Source organism: Phyllobates terribilis, unplaced genomic scaffold (genome assembly GCF_046119375.1).
Source record: "Phyllobates terribilis strain yellow unplaced genomic scaffold, ASM4611937v1 Scaffold_2__4_contigs__length_985480577, whole genome shotgun sequence".
Taxonomy (NCBI): domain Eukaryota; kingdom Metazoa; phylum Chordata; class Amphibia; order Anura; family Dendrobatidae; genus Phyllobates; species Phyllobates terribilis.
Window position 1 is genome coordinate 539,737,660 of NW_027362762.1, and position 17,035 is coordinate 539,754,694.

General features: G+C 49.3%; 1 protein-coding gene across 2 annotated transcripts in view; it reads left to right on the plus strand.

Moving 5' to 3' along the window:
* Nucleotides 1-13,034: 13,034 nt before the first annotated feature.
* Nucleotides 13,035-17,035, plus strand: part of LOC141220338 (arf-GAP with SH3 domain, ANK repeat and PH domain-containing protein 3-like) — a 127,056-nt gene continuing 123,055 nt past the window's right edge. Inside the window, exons 1-2 of one of the 2 annotated variants that reach the window (XR_012288658.1) lie at nt 13,035-13,653; nt 15,170-15,242. Coding sequence is in view for 1 of the 2 variants with exons in the window: in XM_073666280.1 (XP_073522381.1) it covers nt 13,531-13,653; nt 15,170-15,242 (196 nt within the window). In the remaining variant the exon portion in view is untranslated. The remainder of the gene's footprint in view (nt 13,654-15,169; nt 15,243-17,035) is intronic. The other variant, XM_073666280.1, reaches the window with a different exon arrangement.

The following is a 17,035-nucleotide window of genomic DNA, read 5'->3' on the forward strand; positions in this document are numbered from 1 at the left end:
GTCTCCAACTCATTTTGGTGATTTTAGGAGCAGAGCCTTTCTTTAACTTCTGTATGCTCTCTGACTCCAAGCTAGCTGCCTCATTCATTTTTTTCAATTAGGACTTCGTCCAGAATGCCAGGATCTTCTAGGTACTGTTTCAGCTACAACTTGATGTCTTTGCTGATTAACCCCGTTCCCAATGATCTCAAGAACTTCTTCTGGACTAGTCCCGCATCAAACTTCTCTTCCGCTTCTACATATCTGGATTCAAACAACAGTCTATTCTTCAGTTCAATTGCTCTGAACAAAAAACATTGGGGTGATTCATTATTTTTCTGTGAGAGGTTAATGAGTCGGTGGAAAAATTCTGAAGTACACTCTTCTTTATAGTGCCCTTTTAAAATCATCTTCAGCGGTTGCAAGGTCAATTGACTCTTCATTTCTAGCATACTACGGAGGCTCAGTCCTGGGCTGATCGCTTTCACCATCGCCATGACGATCTCATCTGGCTGGTAGCCTTTCTGTAAGCCTGCATCGATCTGGTGCAACAAGTTCATATAAGACAGTTTCTCTTTCTGTTCGCACTCTCCAATCTGTCCTAGGATCTTGAATTATTTCCTTATGGTGATTTATGGTGTTAGAGAGGACTGTCTTCCTGATTTATCTAACCCGAGCAGGGTAAAGATTCTGTCTGAGTCTGTCACCCGTTCAGAGGTTTTGGTCGATTCCTGCAGGGCTGTTGTTAGGGCTTTGAATTGTTCTTTCAATTCCTGTAGTTCTGTCTGCGGACGGAGATTCCTGCTTTTGGTAATTGGTGCTGCCCCTCCATCCTCCAACTTCAACCTGGTTAGAAACTGTGTTAGTGTGTCACCCCAGGCCTGGATGCCACAAATATTAAAGGCTGTGTCTGAGAGCAGGAGGGAGGTTCCCTGGTCAGGGACCATTAGCATGCAGCACCTCCTGTCCCAGGCCAGTAGGGGGAGCAGGCTGCCCCTATAAAAGCTGGAACTGGGGCAGGGTTAGGGAGACCAGAACCCACTTCTGAAGTGTCCAGAAGGGTTCTCAGAGAAGAGGGACAGGTCAGCAGCAGCTGAGGAGTCCGTGAGGCAGAGGAGAGACTGCGAGCCAGGGACAGAGGCGACGAGAGCCGGTCCTGGCAGAGAACCAATCAACCGGATATTGGGGTCCGAGGCTGTCAGGGTTGCAAGCCCAGCAGCAGAGAACCAACCCGCGAGGGATTCAGGTCCCTTGGACTAAGAAGCCTGGAGGCTCCGCCACACAGAGGGACCAGTACAGCAAGGAGAAGCAAAAGGTACCCAAGGCCCGAGTCGCAAGCCATACAGACAAAGTACACGGCCAGCTCAGGGACGTGGGCTATTACACCAAGAAAAGGGGGATAGTCAGCAAGAGCATAGAGAGAGAGCGGTAGGCCTACACACTCACCCTGACCAGTGGGGCTCGCCCGAATGCTCTCAGATACCAAGGCCCACTCCTAACCGGTACTCCTGTTGGGTCAGTAATAAGATCTGCAATAAAGACCCTGTACTGTTTGAAGCGGACTCTGAACTCTTACTATTGCGGCCTGCACTATCACCCCCAGCATTCACCTACACTGCCCTGAGGCTACACTCTTTCCGTGGGGAGTTGTCCTACCCCTGTGCTGCACACCAACACCAGCCTCAGTGGTCTGCCTCGCAGCGGCGGTTATCTCTGACCGCAATCCACGGGTGGCGTAGTCGGACATTCCCAAATCTATAAATAGACTGCCACGGCATTTGGTCTGACCACCCTGAGCCACGGGATCGGGTTGCCACTACTACCCCCAGCATCGCACAGAAGCCCGGTCCCGGGTGCCCCACGGCCCAGGAGGCGAGTCAGCTTTGGCGTATTAGGCAGGATTGTGACCAACCCGCCACAAACGGGTATTGCGTGCCTGAAAAAGACTTTATACTTACCTGAGTGAAGTTTCCCGCCATTCGGGGCCATTTCCCGCCAATCGGAGCCGTTTCCCGCCATCGGGCGCCATCTTCGGGACGCCGCGCGGGAAGAAGAGGGGTGTGGACGTCAAAAACGCGCGAGACCTGAAGCCCCTCCCTACGCTGAGATGCTGCGCAAGGTCCTAGAAGGAGATCCAGCGGACGCCGACGTCATCACCGAGCGACGCAAGGTCCTCGCCCAGAGCATCGCGAGCGGAGCCAAGGCCTACAGAAGCGGATCGCTGGAAGGTAGGCCACGGTTAACTACGGGGGAGGAAGATGTCGGATGCGGAGGGACCCTCTACCACCAGCATAGCCGCTGCAGCTGTGATGCCGTTTTCCATGCCCTATATCCTCGGAGCGGCCTGGCTGCCACAGTATGCCGGCGAGTCGCATACCTTGGGCGACTTTAAAGAAAGGCTGTATAGCCTGTTCAAAGTTTATCCCCTGACAGAAGAACAGAAAGTAAGCATACTGATAGGGCAGTTTACTGGTGCGGCCCAGCGGGAGGTAAAGTCTTGGACAGCTGAGGAGAAAAGGACTGTAAGGGGGGTTCTGACCCGTCTACGGGACACCTTTGATACCCGTACCTCAGCAGAAATCAAAATGCGGTTCTATGGATGTAAGCAGCGAGCTCAAGATAGCATCAGAGACTATGCCCTAAATTTACAGGAAGCCTTGGGGGCAATTAAGCAAGCTGACCCTGGCAGCGTGCAGGATACCGATAAACTGTTGACTGATCAGTTCATAGAAGGTCTGCTGTCCAGCGCCCACAGAACCCAGCTGCGCCTCATGGCCCTACAGAACCCCGATTTGACTTTTGCACAGTTCAAAGATAGGGCCATCCGGGTGCTCCGAGAACCCGCACCAGGTGGCGCTGTGGTTTCCTGGCGCCCTGCCATCACTTACCACCAGGAGGCAGCGCCCTACCCTGCAGACCTTGCGGGGGCTGATGCGCAGGCCCTAAATCCATCCCCGCCTGCAAACCAGCACCATCAGGTCCAAGAACTGGCAAAGAGTGTTGCTGCTTTGACTAGGACCGTACAGTCATTACAGATGGACCCGTCAGGACCAATCAAGCTGGCTTCCAGTCCGGAGGATGTCCCGTGGCGTCGACGGAGGAGGATCCCGTCGTTCAGAGGGAGGCCCGCCGATCGTTACACTGAGGATGGACAGCCGATTTGCCGCCGTTGCAGCCAGCCGGGACACGTAGCCGGGTACTGTACTTTAAATGGGTCTGACCTGGGGCAGAGGGCCAACCCCAGGCATAAGGTCACTAGGCAAGTCTAATTGGCGTGATAAGTACATAGGGGGACGCCCGGTTTTACCCGTAGTGCTGGACGGTATCCCCATGAGTGCACTGCTGGACACCGAGTACTTTTCAAGCAGTACTGGAGTGACACTGACATAACCCGCTATCCAGACAGTGACTTGAGCATCATCGCCAGCAATGGCCAGCCCGTGCCGCAGGTGGGGTTCAGAGAGATGACCATTAAGATTGGTAAAGTTGAACTGCTGGCACAGGGAGTGATCATTGTGGACATTGACCGTCGAGAAAGTCACCCTAAAATAACCTTGGGTACTAACGTGATTAAAAATTGTCTTTCAGAAGTGATTGTAATTTTGCAGCAGGTGGCGATGAATGCGAGCTCCAGCCAACAGAGGGTCCTCCAGAAGGAGATAAGAGTCCTGATGAGACGGCAACAGGTAGAACTGTCTGGTGGTGAGATCGGTAGCGTGAGGATGAGCGACCCGTTCCCCATTGCCATGCCTCCCAAAAGTGAAATGATGATTTGGTGTCAGACTGCAATCGGGTTAAGAGGGAGAGACTACCAAGCCATGGTAGAACCCGTGTACTCAGACAGCAGGCCCACCATTTTGACAACCCGGGGGGTGGTTGATGTCCGCCATGGAAGGGTGCCCGTCCGGATCTTAAACATTGGGGAAAGGGAAGTACACTTGCCACGGTACGCTACACTAGCCAAATTGTATACTGTTGAACACAATGCTGTCAGGGCCGTGGAACCCTTGCCTCCATCTCCCCAGGCGGAGGGTAATGGCTCCCAGAAACCCAAGGAGGACTGGTGCCAGAAACTCCACGTGGGTGCTGACTCCACTCCCTTGCACCAAAAACAAGGAGTCTACCTGGTGGTTCAGGAGTACGAGAGAATCTTTAGTAAGCACCCGCTAGACTTCGGCCGAGTAAAGGGAGTGGAACACCACATCCCCACGGGGAGCCACCCACCAATAAAAGAGAGATACAGACCGGTACACCCTGCACACTATCAGAACGCAAAGGGCATGCTGAGAGAAATGAAAGAAGCCGGGGTCATTAGAGACAGCTGTAGCCCCTGGGCAGCCACCTTGGTTCTGGTAAAAAAGAAAGACGGTACCATGAGAATGTGCGTGGACTATAGACAAATCAATCGTATCACCCATAAAGACGCGTACCCGTTACCTAGGATAGAGGAGTCTTTAGCCGCACTAAAATCAACTAATTTCTTCTCTACTTTGGACCTTACTAGCGGGTACTGGCAGGTTCCTGTGGCAGAGGCTGACAAGGAGAAGACCGCCTTCACCACCCCGATGGGATTGAGCGAATTCAACTGTATGCCATTCGGGCTCTGCAACGCACCCGGGACCTTTCAGAGGCTGATGGAATGCAGTCTAGGGCACCGAAACTTCGAGACGGTCCTACTTTACCTGGACGATGTGATTGTCTATTCAAAGACTTACGAGGACCATCTAAAGCACCTGGCCGAGGTGTTCGAGGCCCTGGCAGGCTTTGGCATGAAAGTGAAACCCTCCAAGTGCCATCTGTTAAAGCCGAAGGTACAGTACCTGGGGCACGTGGTGAGTGCAGAAGGAGTAGCCCCCGACCCCGACAAGGTCACAGTAATCAAGAGCTGGCCAAGCCCCTCTAACATCAAAGAAGTGAGGCAGTTCCTCGGGTTGGTAGGCTACTACCGAAGGTTCATCCCCGGGTTCACAAAGATGATGGCTCCAATGCAGGACCTCCTGATAGATCAGTCTAAATCCAGAAGTCAAAAGCCACCCTTCAAGTGGGACAAGCCGGAAGAGGAGTCCTTCCACCAGCTGAAGATGGCCCTCACGGGGGATGAGATCCTGGCCTACCCCGATTATGGCCAGCCTTTTATCCTCCACACAGACGCCAGTAATGTGGGGTTAGGAGCCGTACTGTCCCAAAACCAACAGGACAGAGAAAGGGTGATCGCGTACGCCAGCCGGAAGCTGAGGCCCACTGAAAGGAACCCGGAGAATTACAGCTCCTTCAAGCTAGAATTCTTAGCAGTGGTGTGGGCTGGCACAGAACGGTTTAAACATTACCTGGCCTCCGCAAAGTTCACTGTGTACACGGACAACAACCCGTTGACACACCTGGGCAATGCAAGACTAGGTGCCATAGAACAGCGGTGGATGGCCCGGCTATCAAATTATGACTTCACAATCAAATACCGGGCAGGCAGAACCAACGCCAACGCAGGCGCCCTATCAAGAATGCCCCACCTACCCGAAGGAGAAGAAGACTCAGAAGAGCTGGAGGAAGTAGAGCTCCCTGCGTTCCACCGGTATGGGGCCACTCAGTATTCTCACTGGGTAAGAGACAAAGACCTAACCACCGTCATGTTCAACCACTTACCCCACCACGGCTGGGCTGAAACGCAAGATAGTGACCCTGCAGTTCGCCTGGTGAAAGACCTGTTAACCCAGGCAGACGTTAGCCCTGGCCCGGACGCTCCAGAGGAAGCCAAGCAGTTATGGAAGGAGAAAAGCAGGCTATTCCTCTATGAAGGTAAGCTGTGCAGAAGGCTTGTCAACCACCGGACGCACGAGCTGACCTGGCAGGTAGTGGTCCCAAGACGGGATGCAGCAATTGTCCTGGAAGCCTACCATGACAGAGCGGGACACTTCGGGTGGAAGAAACTGGAGTTCCTACTGAGAGAGCGGTTCTACTGGATCGGTATGAGAGGGGCCATAGAGAAGTGGAGCAGGGACTGCGGCCCATGTCACCTCAGAAGGAAGGACCGTACCAGCCAGAAGACACCCTTGAGGCCCATCGTCACCAGGCAGCCTCTTGAGCTGGTAGCTCTGGACCATGTGAAGTTGGCTCCAAGCCGGTCCGCCTATATCTATGCCCTCACGATTGTGGACCATTACTCCCGGTTCTTGGTGGTGGTCCCGGTTAAAGACTTGACGGCCCAAACGGCGGCCAGAGCCTTCCAACAACACTTCTGCCGTCCACACGGGTATCCGGAACAGGTCTTGACAGATCAAGGTTCAGCGTTTGAGGTGGAAGTCTTCCAGGAGTTCTGCAACCTCTACGGCTGTAGGAAGGTTCGGACAACGCCTTACCACCCGCAAACCAATGGGCTGTGTGAGAAAATGAATAATATCGTCATTGATCTCCTCAAGATGTTGCCCCTGGAAGAACGCAGCCTGTGGCCGCAGAGGCTGCCAGACCTGATAGACTTGTACAACCATATCCCGGTGAATGCTACCAACTGCACCCCGGCTTACCTGATGCGAGCAAGACCAGGTAAGCTCCCTATGGACCTGGAGATGGGAGTCCTGACACCCGAGGACACCTCCCCAGATGCGGACTGGGATACGGAACGGCGGCTACAGTACAAGAAGGTACAGGAGAGTGTGGAGAGGAGTCTGGCTCAAGCGAGAGAAAAGCAAGAGAGGCTCTTCCACCAACACGCCCCTGCTGGTCCCCTGGAACCTGGTGAGCAGGTCCTGAAGCGGAAGAGAAGGCTTCACAAGCTAGATGACCACTGAGAGAGCGACCCGTACACAATACTGCCGTCCAACCACGACAACCCGAAGGTATGTGTAATTACCAAGGATGGAGGAGAAACCACTAGCACTGTCTCCAGAGACAACCTAAAACGGTGCCCCGAGCAACTGCAGAGTCCAAGTGAAGATCAAGATGACCTTGAACCCGCAGTGGACAAGGAAGAAATGGTCAGCACAGTTCTTGGAGAGTTCCCCCGGTCCTGGACTCGGATAAACGACGCAATAGTGGTACCCGTCCTACACTTCCTTCAACCTACCCAGCAGGAGCCTACAGGAGAGCAGGAAGAACAAGAGGAACAAGCAGCCCCGGAGGCAGAAGAACCCATGCCAGCAGCCCAGGAGAGTCAACCCTCTGCTGACAGCGAGCCTGCCATGCCTGCGGTAAGCCAAAGGACCCGCAGACAGCTGCCTGCACTGCCTGTAAACCAAGCTAGTAGCTGTACCCTTAATGCTAGTGGGGAAAGCCAGGTTAGACCACCACCAGACAGTGGGTTACGTAGGTCAACCCGGAGCACTAGGGGGCAGATACCCGCTCGCTGGAAAATATAGGGTGTATAAAGAACTGTGAATAACCCTTGTAAATAATTGTCTAATGTTTAAACAGTTAATTGCATGACCAGTAATTATGCTTTTTCAGTTTCTTTCAGTTGACTATATGGACTAACAGGTTATGAACTTTGAGTAACTGGGACTTTTCTTGTAAAATATGTTCGAAGCTTAACCAAAGGAAGGAATAAAGACTGTCAAGGACTCGGGGCAAGGACAGACAACCCACCTGGTTAAGGCTCCCCTTGTGTTGGTGAAATGGACACCAGGTCACAGATCATACTGTGACCCTCTTCTTTTGTTGGTGATATGGACACCCGGTCACAGATCACACTGTGACCTTAAGAACTCAAATTGTGCTGGTATTTGCTGATGGTTATTGGTCATGCATATGTTACCTGTTTGTTTTTGGCCAAAAAGGCTTAGTCCAGGAGTACTAAACTTTACTAGGGGGGAATGTGTCACCCCAGGCCTGGATGTCACAAATAGTAAAGGCTGTGTCTGAGAGCAGGAGGGAGGTTCCCTGGTCAGGGACCATTAGCATGTAGCACCTCCTGTCCCAGGCCAGTAGGGGGAGCAGGCTGCCCCTATAAAAGCTGGAACTGGGGCAGGGTTAGGGAGACCAGAACCCACTTTTGAAGTGTCCAGAAGGGTTCTCAGAGAAGAGGGACAGGTCAGCAGCAGCTGAGGAGTCCATGAGGCAGAGGAGAGACTGCGAGCCAGGGACAGAGGCGACGAGAGCCGGTCCTGGCAGAGAACCAATCAACCGGAAATTGGGGTCCGAGGCTGTCAGGGTTGCAAGCCCAGCAGCAGAGAACCAACCTGCGAGGGATTTCAGGTCCCTTGGCCTAAGAAGCCTGGAGGCTCCGCCACACAGAGGGACCAGTACAGCAAGGAGAAGCAAAAGGTACCCAAGGCCCGAGTCGCAAGCCATACAGGCAAAGTACACGGCCAGCTCAGGGACGTGGGCTATTACACCACGAAAAGGGGGATAGTCAGCAAGAGCATAGAGAGAGAGCGGTAGGCCTACACACTCACCCTGACCAGTGGGGCTCACCCGAATGCTCTCAGATACCCAGGCCCACTCCTAACCGGTACTCCTGTTGGGTCAGTAATAACATCTGCAATAAAGACCCTGTACTGTTTGAAGCGGACTCTGAACTCTTACTATTGCAGCCTACACTATCACCCCCAGCATTCACCTATACTGCCCTGAGGCTACACTCTTCCCGTGGGGAGTTGTCCTACCCCTGTGCTGCACACCAACACCAGCCTCAGTGGTCTGCCTCGCAGCGGCGGTTATCTCTGACCGCAATCCACGGGTGGCGTAGTCGGACATTCCCAAATCTATAAATAGACTGCCACAGCATTTGGTCTGACCACCCTGAGCCACGGGATCGGGTTGCCACTACTACCCCCAGCATCGCACAGAAGCCCGGTCCCGGGTGCCCCACGGCCCAGGGGGCGAGTCATTAGCTCCTGGAGGAACATCCCTATGACGTCTTCAGCTTCTTTCTCCCCCAGCTCATCCATTTTTGAATTAATGGCAGCTAACAGTTGCCTGCAGTTGTGTGCTTTAGAAATATGTTCTTCTGATATCTTTATATGTTCTGCTACTGTTCTCAGTTCTTCACAGGTTAACTGAAGAAGCAGCTCACTAATTCTGTCCATTTGTATTTCCACATCCATTGCTGCTAGTGAGTTTTCTTTAGGGCTGGTCCCCTTTAATTGGTGTAACAGAGTTGAATTGAGGTGCCGTGCTGCTGTGTTTTTCCAGACACTTTTCCTCTTCTCCCTCTACACGATAATTCCCGCTCAGGATTCCCCGTACGGGCCACCAATGTTACACGCACACCGCTAGGTTCAGATAGGGTGAGACGGGTTTCATGAATTCTTTGGCATCCTGGGGGAACCTTTACTCAGGGCGACCATAGGCGGCAGCTTCTCTCAGGCACACGATAGATTCAATTGCTGACTCTTACAAGAGTCTTTTTCAACAGTTTAACAGTGGAATTTAATCTGAAGCACGGCCAGTGCAATTCAGGGATATTACAGCAACAATCCTCATTACAGTAAAGTCTGAGTTTCTTGAGCAAAAGGCTCCAGTAACAATACAGTACTTTCTTCTCAAGGCACAGTATTATAGTCTCTTCAGTAGCATAATTCAGCATAGATTAGATCTCTTAGCAGCATACTTCTATGCATACACAACCACAGGCTTTTCTTTCACAAGGACACAATAGTACACAGCATTCTTTATCCTGCATGGAGATGGAGGAGGGGGGGAGTTTGGTGAGGCAGATGATCACTGTAACACAATTCCTTCCAGTCCTTATCTTCCTGCCCAATAATACTCTGCACTGTTAGTTCAGGGAGTTTATCTGACCTGTGTTTAGTTTGTCTCCTGATCAGAATCCTGTTCAGTTGCCTTCTGTCAGATCCAGATAACACACTACCTTTCTCTTCGGCTTCAGCCAGACTACAATAACAAGTTCTCCACAATCCCCCTGGGGCTCTGCTAAAACACTCCCTGTCTCCTGTGACTCTGTTAACCCCTCTAGTTGCTGGATGCTTCTGAAGCACAACACTTCCTGTCTCCTGTGCTTATGTTATTTGTAATAGTTACTGGATGCTTTTGAAGCAACGGCACTACTTCGGTATGTCACATTATGTTGTATGGAGGACCATGGGGGGTGCATTATACTGTATGGAAGACCATGGGGGGTGCATTATACTATATGGAGGACCATGGGGGGTGCATTATACTGTGTGGAGGACCATGGGGGGTGCATTATGCTGTATGGAGAACCATGGGGGGTGCATTATGCTGTATGGAGGACCATGGGGGGTGCATTATACTGTATGAAGGACCATTGGGAGTGCATTATATTGTATGGAGGACCATGAGGGTGCATTATATTGTATGGAGCACCATGGGGGTGCATTATATTGTATGGAGCACCATGGGGGGTGCATTATACTGTATGGAGGACCATGGGGGTCCATTATGCTGCATGGAGGACTATGGGGTGCATTATGCTGCATGGAGGACCATGGGGGTGCATTATGCTGCATGGAGGCCCATGGGGTTGCATTATACTGTGTGGAGGGCACATTATACTGTGTGAAGGACCATGGGGGTGCATTATACTGTATAGAGGATCATGGGGGGGTTCATTATACTTGTATAGAGGAGTGGACCATGGGGGGGTACATTATATTCTATGGAGGACCATGAGGAGCGCATTATACTTTATGGAGGATTGTGGGGGGGTGCATTATACTATATAGAAGGTTATGTGGGGCCATTATAATATGTGGGTGTCCATTATACTGTATGCAAGCAATTATAGTGTGAAAGTTTGTGTTGGATTCTTTATACTGTTTGGAGGGCTAATGCAGGCCATTCTACTGTATGTAGATGCCCATTATACTGCATGGAAGGCTGTGTGGGGGTCACAGTTGGGGGATCACACTGTGTTGGGGTCACAATACTTTGCCTTGGGAATTGAGGTGGGGTACAGTAGGGTCATTATACTCTGCGTGTGGAGGAATTCACCATGGGGGTATCCTACTGTGTTTGGGGAGCACTTTTGTATGCATAATACTTCATGGGGGTAATGAAAGAGGAATCTAATACTTCAGCAGGAGGAAAATTACTATGTAAAGGCTGGAAAGTTGTGAGATCTGCTCTTCTGTGACCTCGACAATTATTTATTTTTTTTGGCGGGGGATGGGGGCCCAATTAGAACTTCTGCTATGGGGCCCCATGATTTCTATGTACGCCCCTGGTGGAATCCTTTAGATTATACCATAAGGCTATGTGCCCACGATGCAGAAATGCTCCGCATTTTTCCTGAGCGTTTCTGCATCTCCCTGGCAGAAAAAACGCATGCGGATTGTACATGTGTTTTTCCTATCAGGGACATGCGGAAGGGAATCGTTCTTTACATGCATTTCTGCATGAGGGTTGTCAAGCGCTTTCCAAGTGATTTTAGCATGACTTGGAAAGTGCTTGATAACTTGGTCACACTATATAAAACCATGCAAACGGCATGGATTTATATAGTGTGACCGTAAAGAATGGTAAAAAAATAAATATATACTTACCTTCTGATGGCCCTCGGAGTCTTTATCCGATGCATCTCAGCTTGCCGGCAGCTCGCGGTACACTTAAGGACCTGCCAACGTCAGCAGTCGCGTGACTCGTCACATGACTAAATGATGTCACGGCAGGTCCTTTTCAGACCATCGCGAGTTGCCGGCAAGCCGAGACGCATCACTATGGTGATCGGGGGACATCAGAAGGTAAGTATAATATTTACTTTTTATTTTATTCTTTTTTTTACAGGTACTATGGTACCCGGGTCTGGATGAGAGTCTCCTCTTCTCCAGACCTGGGTACCATCCACACATTAAAACGCATGGATTCCGCATGTACAGATGCAGTGATGCGGAATCCAAGCGATTCAATGCAAGCCAATGGCGGCGAAAACGCAGCGCTTCCGCAAAATAATTGGTAGTGCTGTGTATTTTTCCACAATGATAATCCGCAGCGGAAATTTCCGCAGCATGTGCACAGCACATGGGGATTATCATTGGGGAACATGGCAGGCCTTCTACTAATTGCCGCTGCAGAAACACTAAGGCTATGTGCCCACGATGTAGAAATGCTGCATATTTTTTCCGCTTCTCCCTGGCAGGAAAAACGCATGCGGATTGTACATGCATTATTCCCGCCAGGTAGAAGTGTTTGTCAAGCGTTTCTGCATGCGGGTTGACAAGCGCTTTCCAAGCGATTTTAGCATCACTTGGAAAGTGCTTGACAACTTGCTCACACTATATAAATCCATGCAACCAGTATGGATTTATATAGTGTGACAAAGTTAGTTAAAAAAAAAGAATAAGAATAGTAAAAAATAAAAAATAAAGATTATACTTACCTTCCGATGTCCTCCCGGTGTTTTCTCTGCTCCGTCCGGTGTCTTGGGCGGCTCGCAGTGGTGTGAAGGACCTGTGGTGACGTCATTGAGTCATGTGACAGGTCACATGACTCAATGATGTCATGGCAGGTCCTTCACAACACCGCGACCCATACAGCAGACCAGACGGAGGGGAGAAAACACCGGGAGAACATCGGAAGGCAAGTATAATCTTTATTTTTTATTTTAAATTCTTTTTTTTACAGTTTCTATGGTACCCAGGTCTGGATGAGAGTCTCCTCTCCTCCAGACTTGGGTACCATCCGCACATTGAACCGTGTGATATCCGCTTGTGCACATATAGTCATGCGGATGTCACGCGGTCCAATGCAAGTCAATGGCGGCGATTACGCTGCGTGTCCGCAAAATTAATGGACATGCTGCGGATTTTTCCGCAATGATAATCCGCAGCGGAGATTTGCGCAGCATGTGCACAGCACATGCGGATTATCATTGGGGACCATGGGGCACGTATTACCAAGTGTTTTTTAAGCGTTTTCGCTGTGGAAATTCCGCGCCAAAAATGCTTGAAAAAGGCATAGTGGGCACGCAGCCTTAGAAAACGCATAGTGGGCACACCGCCTAAATTATAGTGCTCAGTGGAGTAGATGATCCCAGAGCAGCTCTGTCCTGGGAAGCTCTCCTGCTCCGGCTCCTTGCACAGGTGAGCACACACTACAGGTCACATAGTTCTGCAGGCTCCACTTACAGCAGAAGGCATGCTCAGACTCTGCTCCTTAGACCGACTGGTCATGTGACGACTGGGTTAGGCCTGGGGAGAGGAGGGAAGGAGGAGGGGGAGAAGTAGGTAGGACGAGACCAGAGACCCCTCTCCTGTGAAGTGACGCTTGAAGACAGCCCTTTTGATGGGAGCACTGCTAATTCCAACGCAGGGGGAAAAGCAACACATAATCTGGATTATAGGAAACAGACACTCAAATAACAGAAAGTGACATCTAGGAGGCGGCAGAGGTGCTGGGCACAGCGTTATGATGCCAACCTCACCGGGCATCTAACCTCGGATCCACTGCACTCAGAAGTCACTACCTCTGCAGGGAATGCAGGAGGTCACCGCACAGTGTGAAGCCGTCCAAGTGTGTGGAAAGTGTCCTGCAGCTGTGTGAGCCTTGTCCTGAGAGGGCACCGCACCGGATCTCGGGGGCACCGTGCCCAATGCTAAGGACACCTCTCAGCAAGCCAGGTTACTGAAGGAGGTGGGCACCATGCTGGATTCTACTCCAATGTCACTATTCCATGAGGTCTCCTCGGACTATCTCCAAGGACCATTACCCACTATCCTGGGCAGAGTACAGAAGTGCAGGCAGGGAGTGAGTGCCCTGGAAGAGGTGGGTGCAATGCCAGTTACCTGTAGGGGGGACATATATTTATATCCATAGACATAGATCTGTATTCTAAGGGAGTTTCACAATTCATGTTTGCCATGCTTGTCACCATCTTCAATACAGTGCTTTGTTTATTGCAGTTCTTTGTTTGGTTTTGGTTGTGGTCTTCGATGGGTGTCATTATGTCATCACACCTTGTGGGAGAGAAGGGTGTGTTCGGTCAGGGTGAGCCCTGAAGATGATGTGGCTGATATGAAAGGGGGCTTTATTTCCTCATGTCAGTGGCCATAAAATAGTTTGCTTCTTTAATTCCTGCAACTCCCTTCCCCCTCCCCTGGTATAACCCTTTATATACCTCTCCTTTCTTGCCACACTGCTAGACAGCAACATCTGTGGTCAGGAACTTCCACACACTGTCACATTATTGTCATTGGGATGTAACAGCCACCAAACATAGCGTTTTCAATCTGGTCACCCAATAGACATTGTTTAAGTCCCCATCCTATTGAAATAAAAAGGTTGTGAAATGGCCAAAATGCCATGTCATGTGCCAGTCCTGCGCCAGTAATTCTGCAAAGTTATCATTCAGCTGTGGCCTTACTGGTATGTAGCTATCTTACTTACATAATATGGTTGTTGCTCCATCTATTCCCTTTTGGACATTTATTGAACATTAATGTATGTAGACAGAAACTGTCCTTGATGCCCATAACAATTAGCATTTAACTTTGTACTAGAAAGATGTCACCGAGACTCATGGCAGAGAAGGGGTGAGGTTTGGTGTAATTAGGCTGCAGAAGACTTTAGGCTACTACTGCTAATCATAAAACATAGATGGAGGGGTAGCCTGATGCACCCTCATAGTCCAGCTTGTGCTGAGATAAAATATATTACAGGTTGTCTTGTGACTTGTTTTGCCTGTAGGTTAAAGGGAATCTGTCACCCCCCGGGCGATATCAAACCTCTAATCTGGGCATACAGGTGATAGAAATGTGAATCTATACTTACCTGTATGGCCCATATTAACGGTCTGGTTGCTGTGTAATAGCTTTTTTATTAAATTATTTCTGCTAAGCTTCGCGTTCCCTGGACGCCAAGAAATGCCCACCTACTAGCCCTATTTCCATACTCACCCCACCTCCCCTGCACATTACAGGGCCCTGTGGCGTGCAGGGAAGGTGGGGTGAGTATGGAAATAGGGCTAGTAGGCGGGCATTTCTTGGCGTCCGGGGGACGCGAAGATTGGCTTTTTTATTAAATTATTTCTGCTATTACACAGCAACCAGACCTCTAATATGGGCCATACAGGTAAGTATAGATTCACAGTTCTATCACCTGTATGCCCATATTAGCGGTCTGAAAAGTCCCAGGGGTGACAGATTCCCTTTAATATTGAGGTTGATGGCAATTTAGTGCTGCCCAATATGTCTATAAAATTTCTCAAACTTGATCTGCTCCTGAGTACCTTGATTTACTCTTAATATTATTTTCTGATGTTTGATTTTTTTGTTACTAATAGAGTTTAGAGACAGACCTACAGGTTCTGGGCTTGATCCGGAAGAGTGTTAGATCCATCTATACTTCAGGTCTCTGTGAGTATATTGGAAGCATATGAGTATTTGTGTGACTGCAGAAGATGGTTTCCATTTTCTATATGTATGAATCTCAGATAATAATCTCACTAAGTTCCAGCTTTTGACCACAGTGAGCGTGTGACACAGTGCTGCTCACCATTATTGGCACCCCTTCATTTTTTTCATAGACTGTTGAATATCTTCAGAAATAAGTGGAAATGTACCAAAGTTATATCCTCGGGATTTTTTAATTAGTGGTCCAAAGTAATACAATAATAAAACATTGAAATTGCAACATGGAAGTTCAAAAACAAAGAACAAACAGAATAAACAGCATGTGCAGCAATAAAAGCACCCCTAATTAATACATGGTTACACACCCTTTGGCATTGCTGACAGCCTCCAAACGTTTCTTGTAGCCATCTACAATTGCTTCTCACTAAATTAGAATATCATCAAAAAGTTAATTTATTTCATTTCTTCAATACAAAAAGTGAAACTCATACATTATATAGAGTCATTACAAACAGTGATCTATTTCAAGTGTTTATTTCTGTTAATGTTGATGATTATGGCTTACAGCCAATGAAAACACAAAGTCATTATCTCAGTAAATTAGAATAATTAACAAAAAACACCTGCAAAGGCTTTTGATGCATTTAAAAAGGTTCCTTAGTTTGTATCAGTAGGCTCCACAATCATGGGGAAGACTGCTGACATGACAGATGTACAGAAGGTAGTCATTGACAACACTCCACAAGGAGGGTAAGCCACAAAAGGTCATTGCTAAAGAAGCTGGCTGTTCACAGAGTGCTGTATCCAATCATATTAATGGAAAGTTGAGTGGAAGGAAAAAGTCTGGTAGAAAAAGGTGCACAAGGGACTGGGATAACCGCAGCCTTGAAAGGATTGTTAAGAAAAAGTCATTCAAAAATTTGGGGGAGATTCACAAGGAGTGGACTGCTGCTGGAGTCAGTGCTTCAAGAGTCACCACACACAGTAGTATCCAGGACATGGGCTACAAGTGTCGCATTCCTTGTGTCAAGCTACTCATGAGCAATAGACAACGCCAGAAGCGTCTTACCTGGGCCAAGGAGAAAAAGACCTGGACTGTTGCTCAGTGGTCCAAGGTGTTGTTTTCAGATGAAAGTAAAATTTTGCATTTCATTTAGAAATCAAGGTCCCAGAGTCTTGAGGAAGAGTGGAAAGGCACACAATCCAAGCTGCTTGAGGTCTAGTGTGAAGTTTCCACAATCAGGATGGTTTGGGGGAGCCATGTCATCTGCTGGTGTAGGTCCACTGTGTTTCATCAAGACCAAAGTCTACTAGGAAATTTTAGAGCACTTCATGCTTCCCTCTGCCGACAAACGTTTTGGAGATGGAAATTTCATTCTCCAGCAAGACTTGGCATCTGTCCACACTGCCAAAAGTACCAATACCTGGTTTAAAAACAACAGTATCACTGTGCTTGATTGGCCAGCAAACTCGCCTGACCTTAACCCCATAGATTCGGTATTGTCAAGAGGAAAATGAGAGACACCGGACCCAACAGTGCAGACGAGCTGAAGGCTACTATCAAAGCAACCTGGGCTTCCATAACACCTCAGCACAGGCTGATCGCCTCCACGCCACGCCGCATTGATGCAGTAATTGATGCAAAAGGAGCCCCGACCAAGTATTGAGTGCATTTACTGAACATACATTTCAGTAGGCCAACATTTCGGATTTTAAAAACCTTGTTCAAGCTGCTGTTATAAAGTATTCTAATTTACTGAGATAATGACTTTAGAGTTTTCATTGGCTGGAAGCCA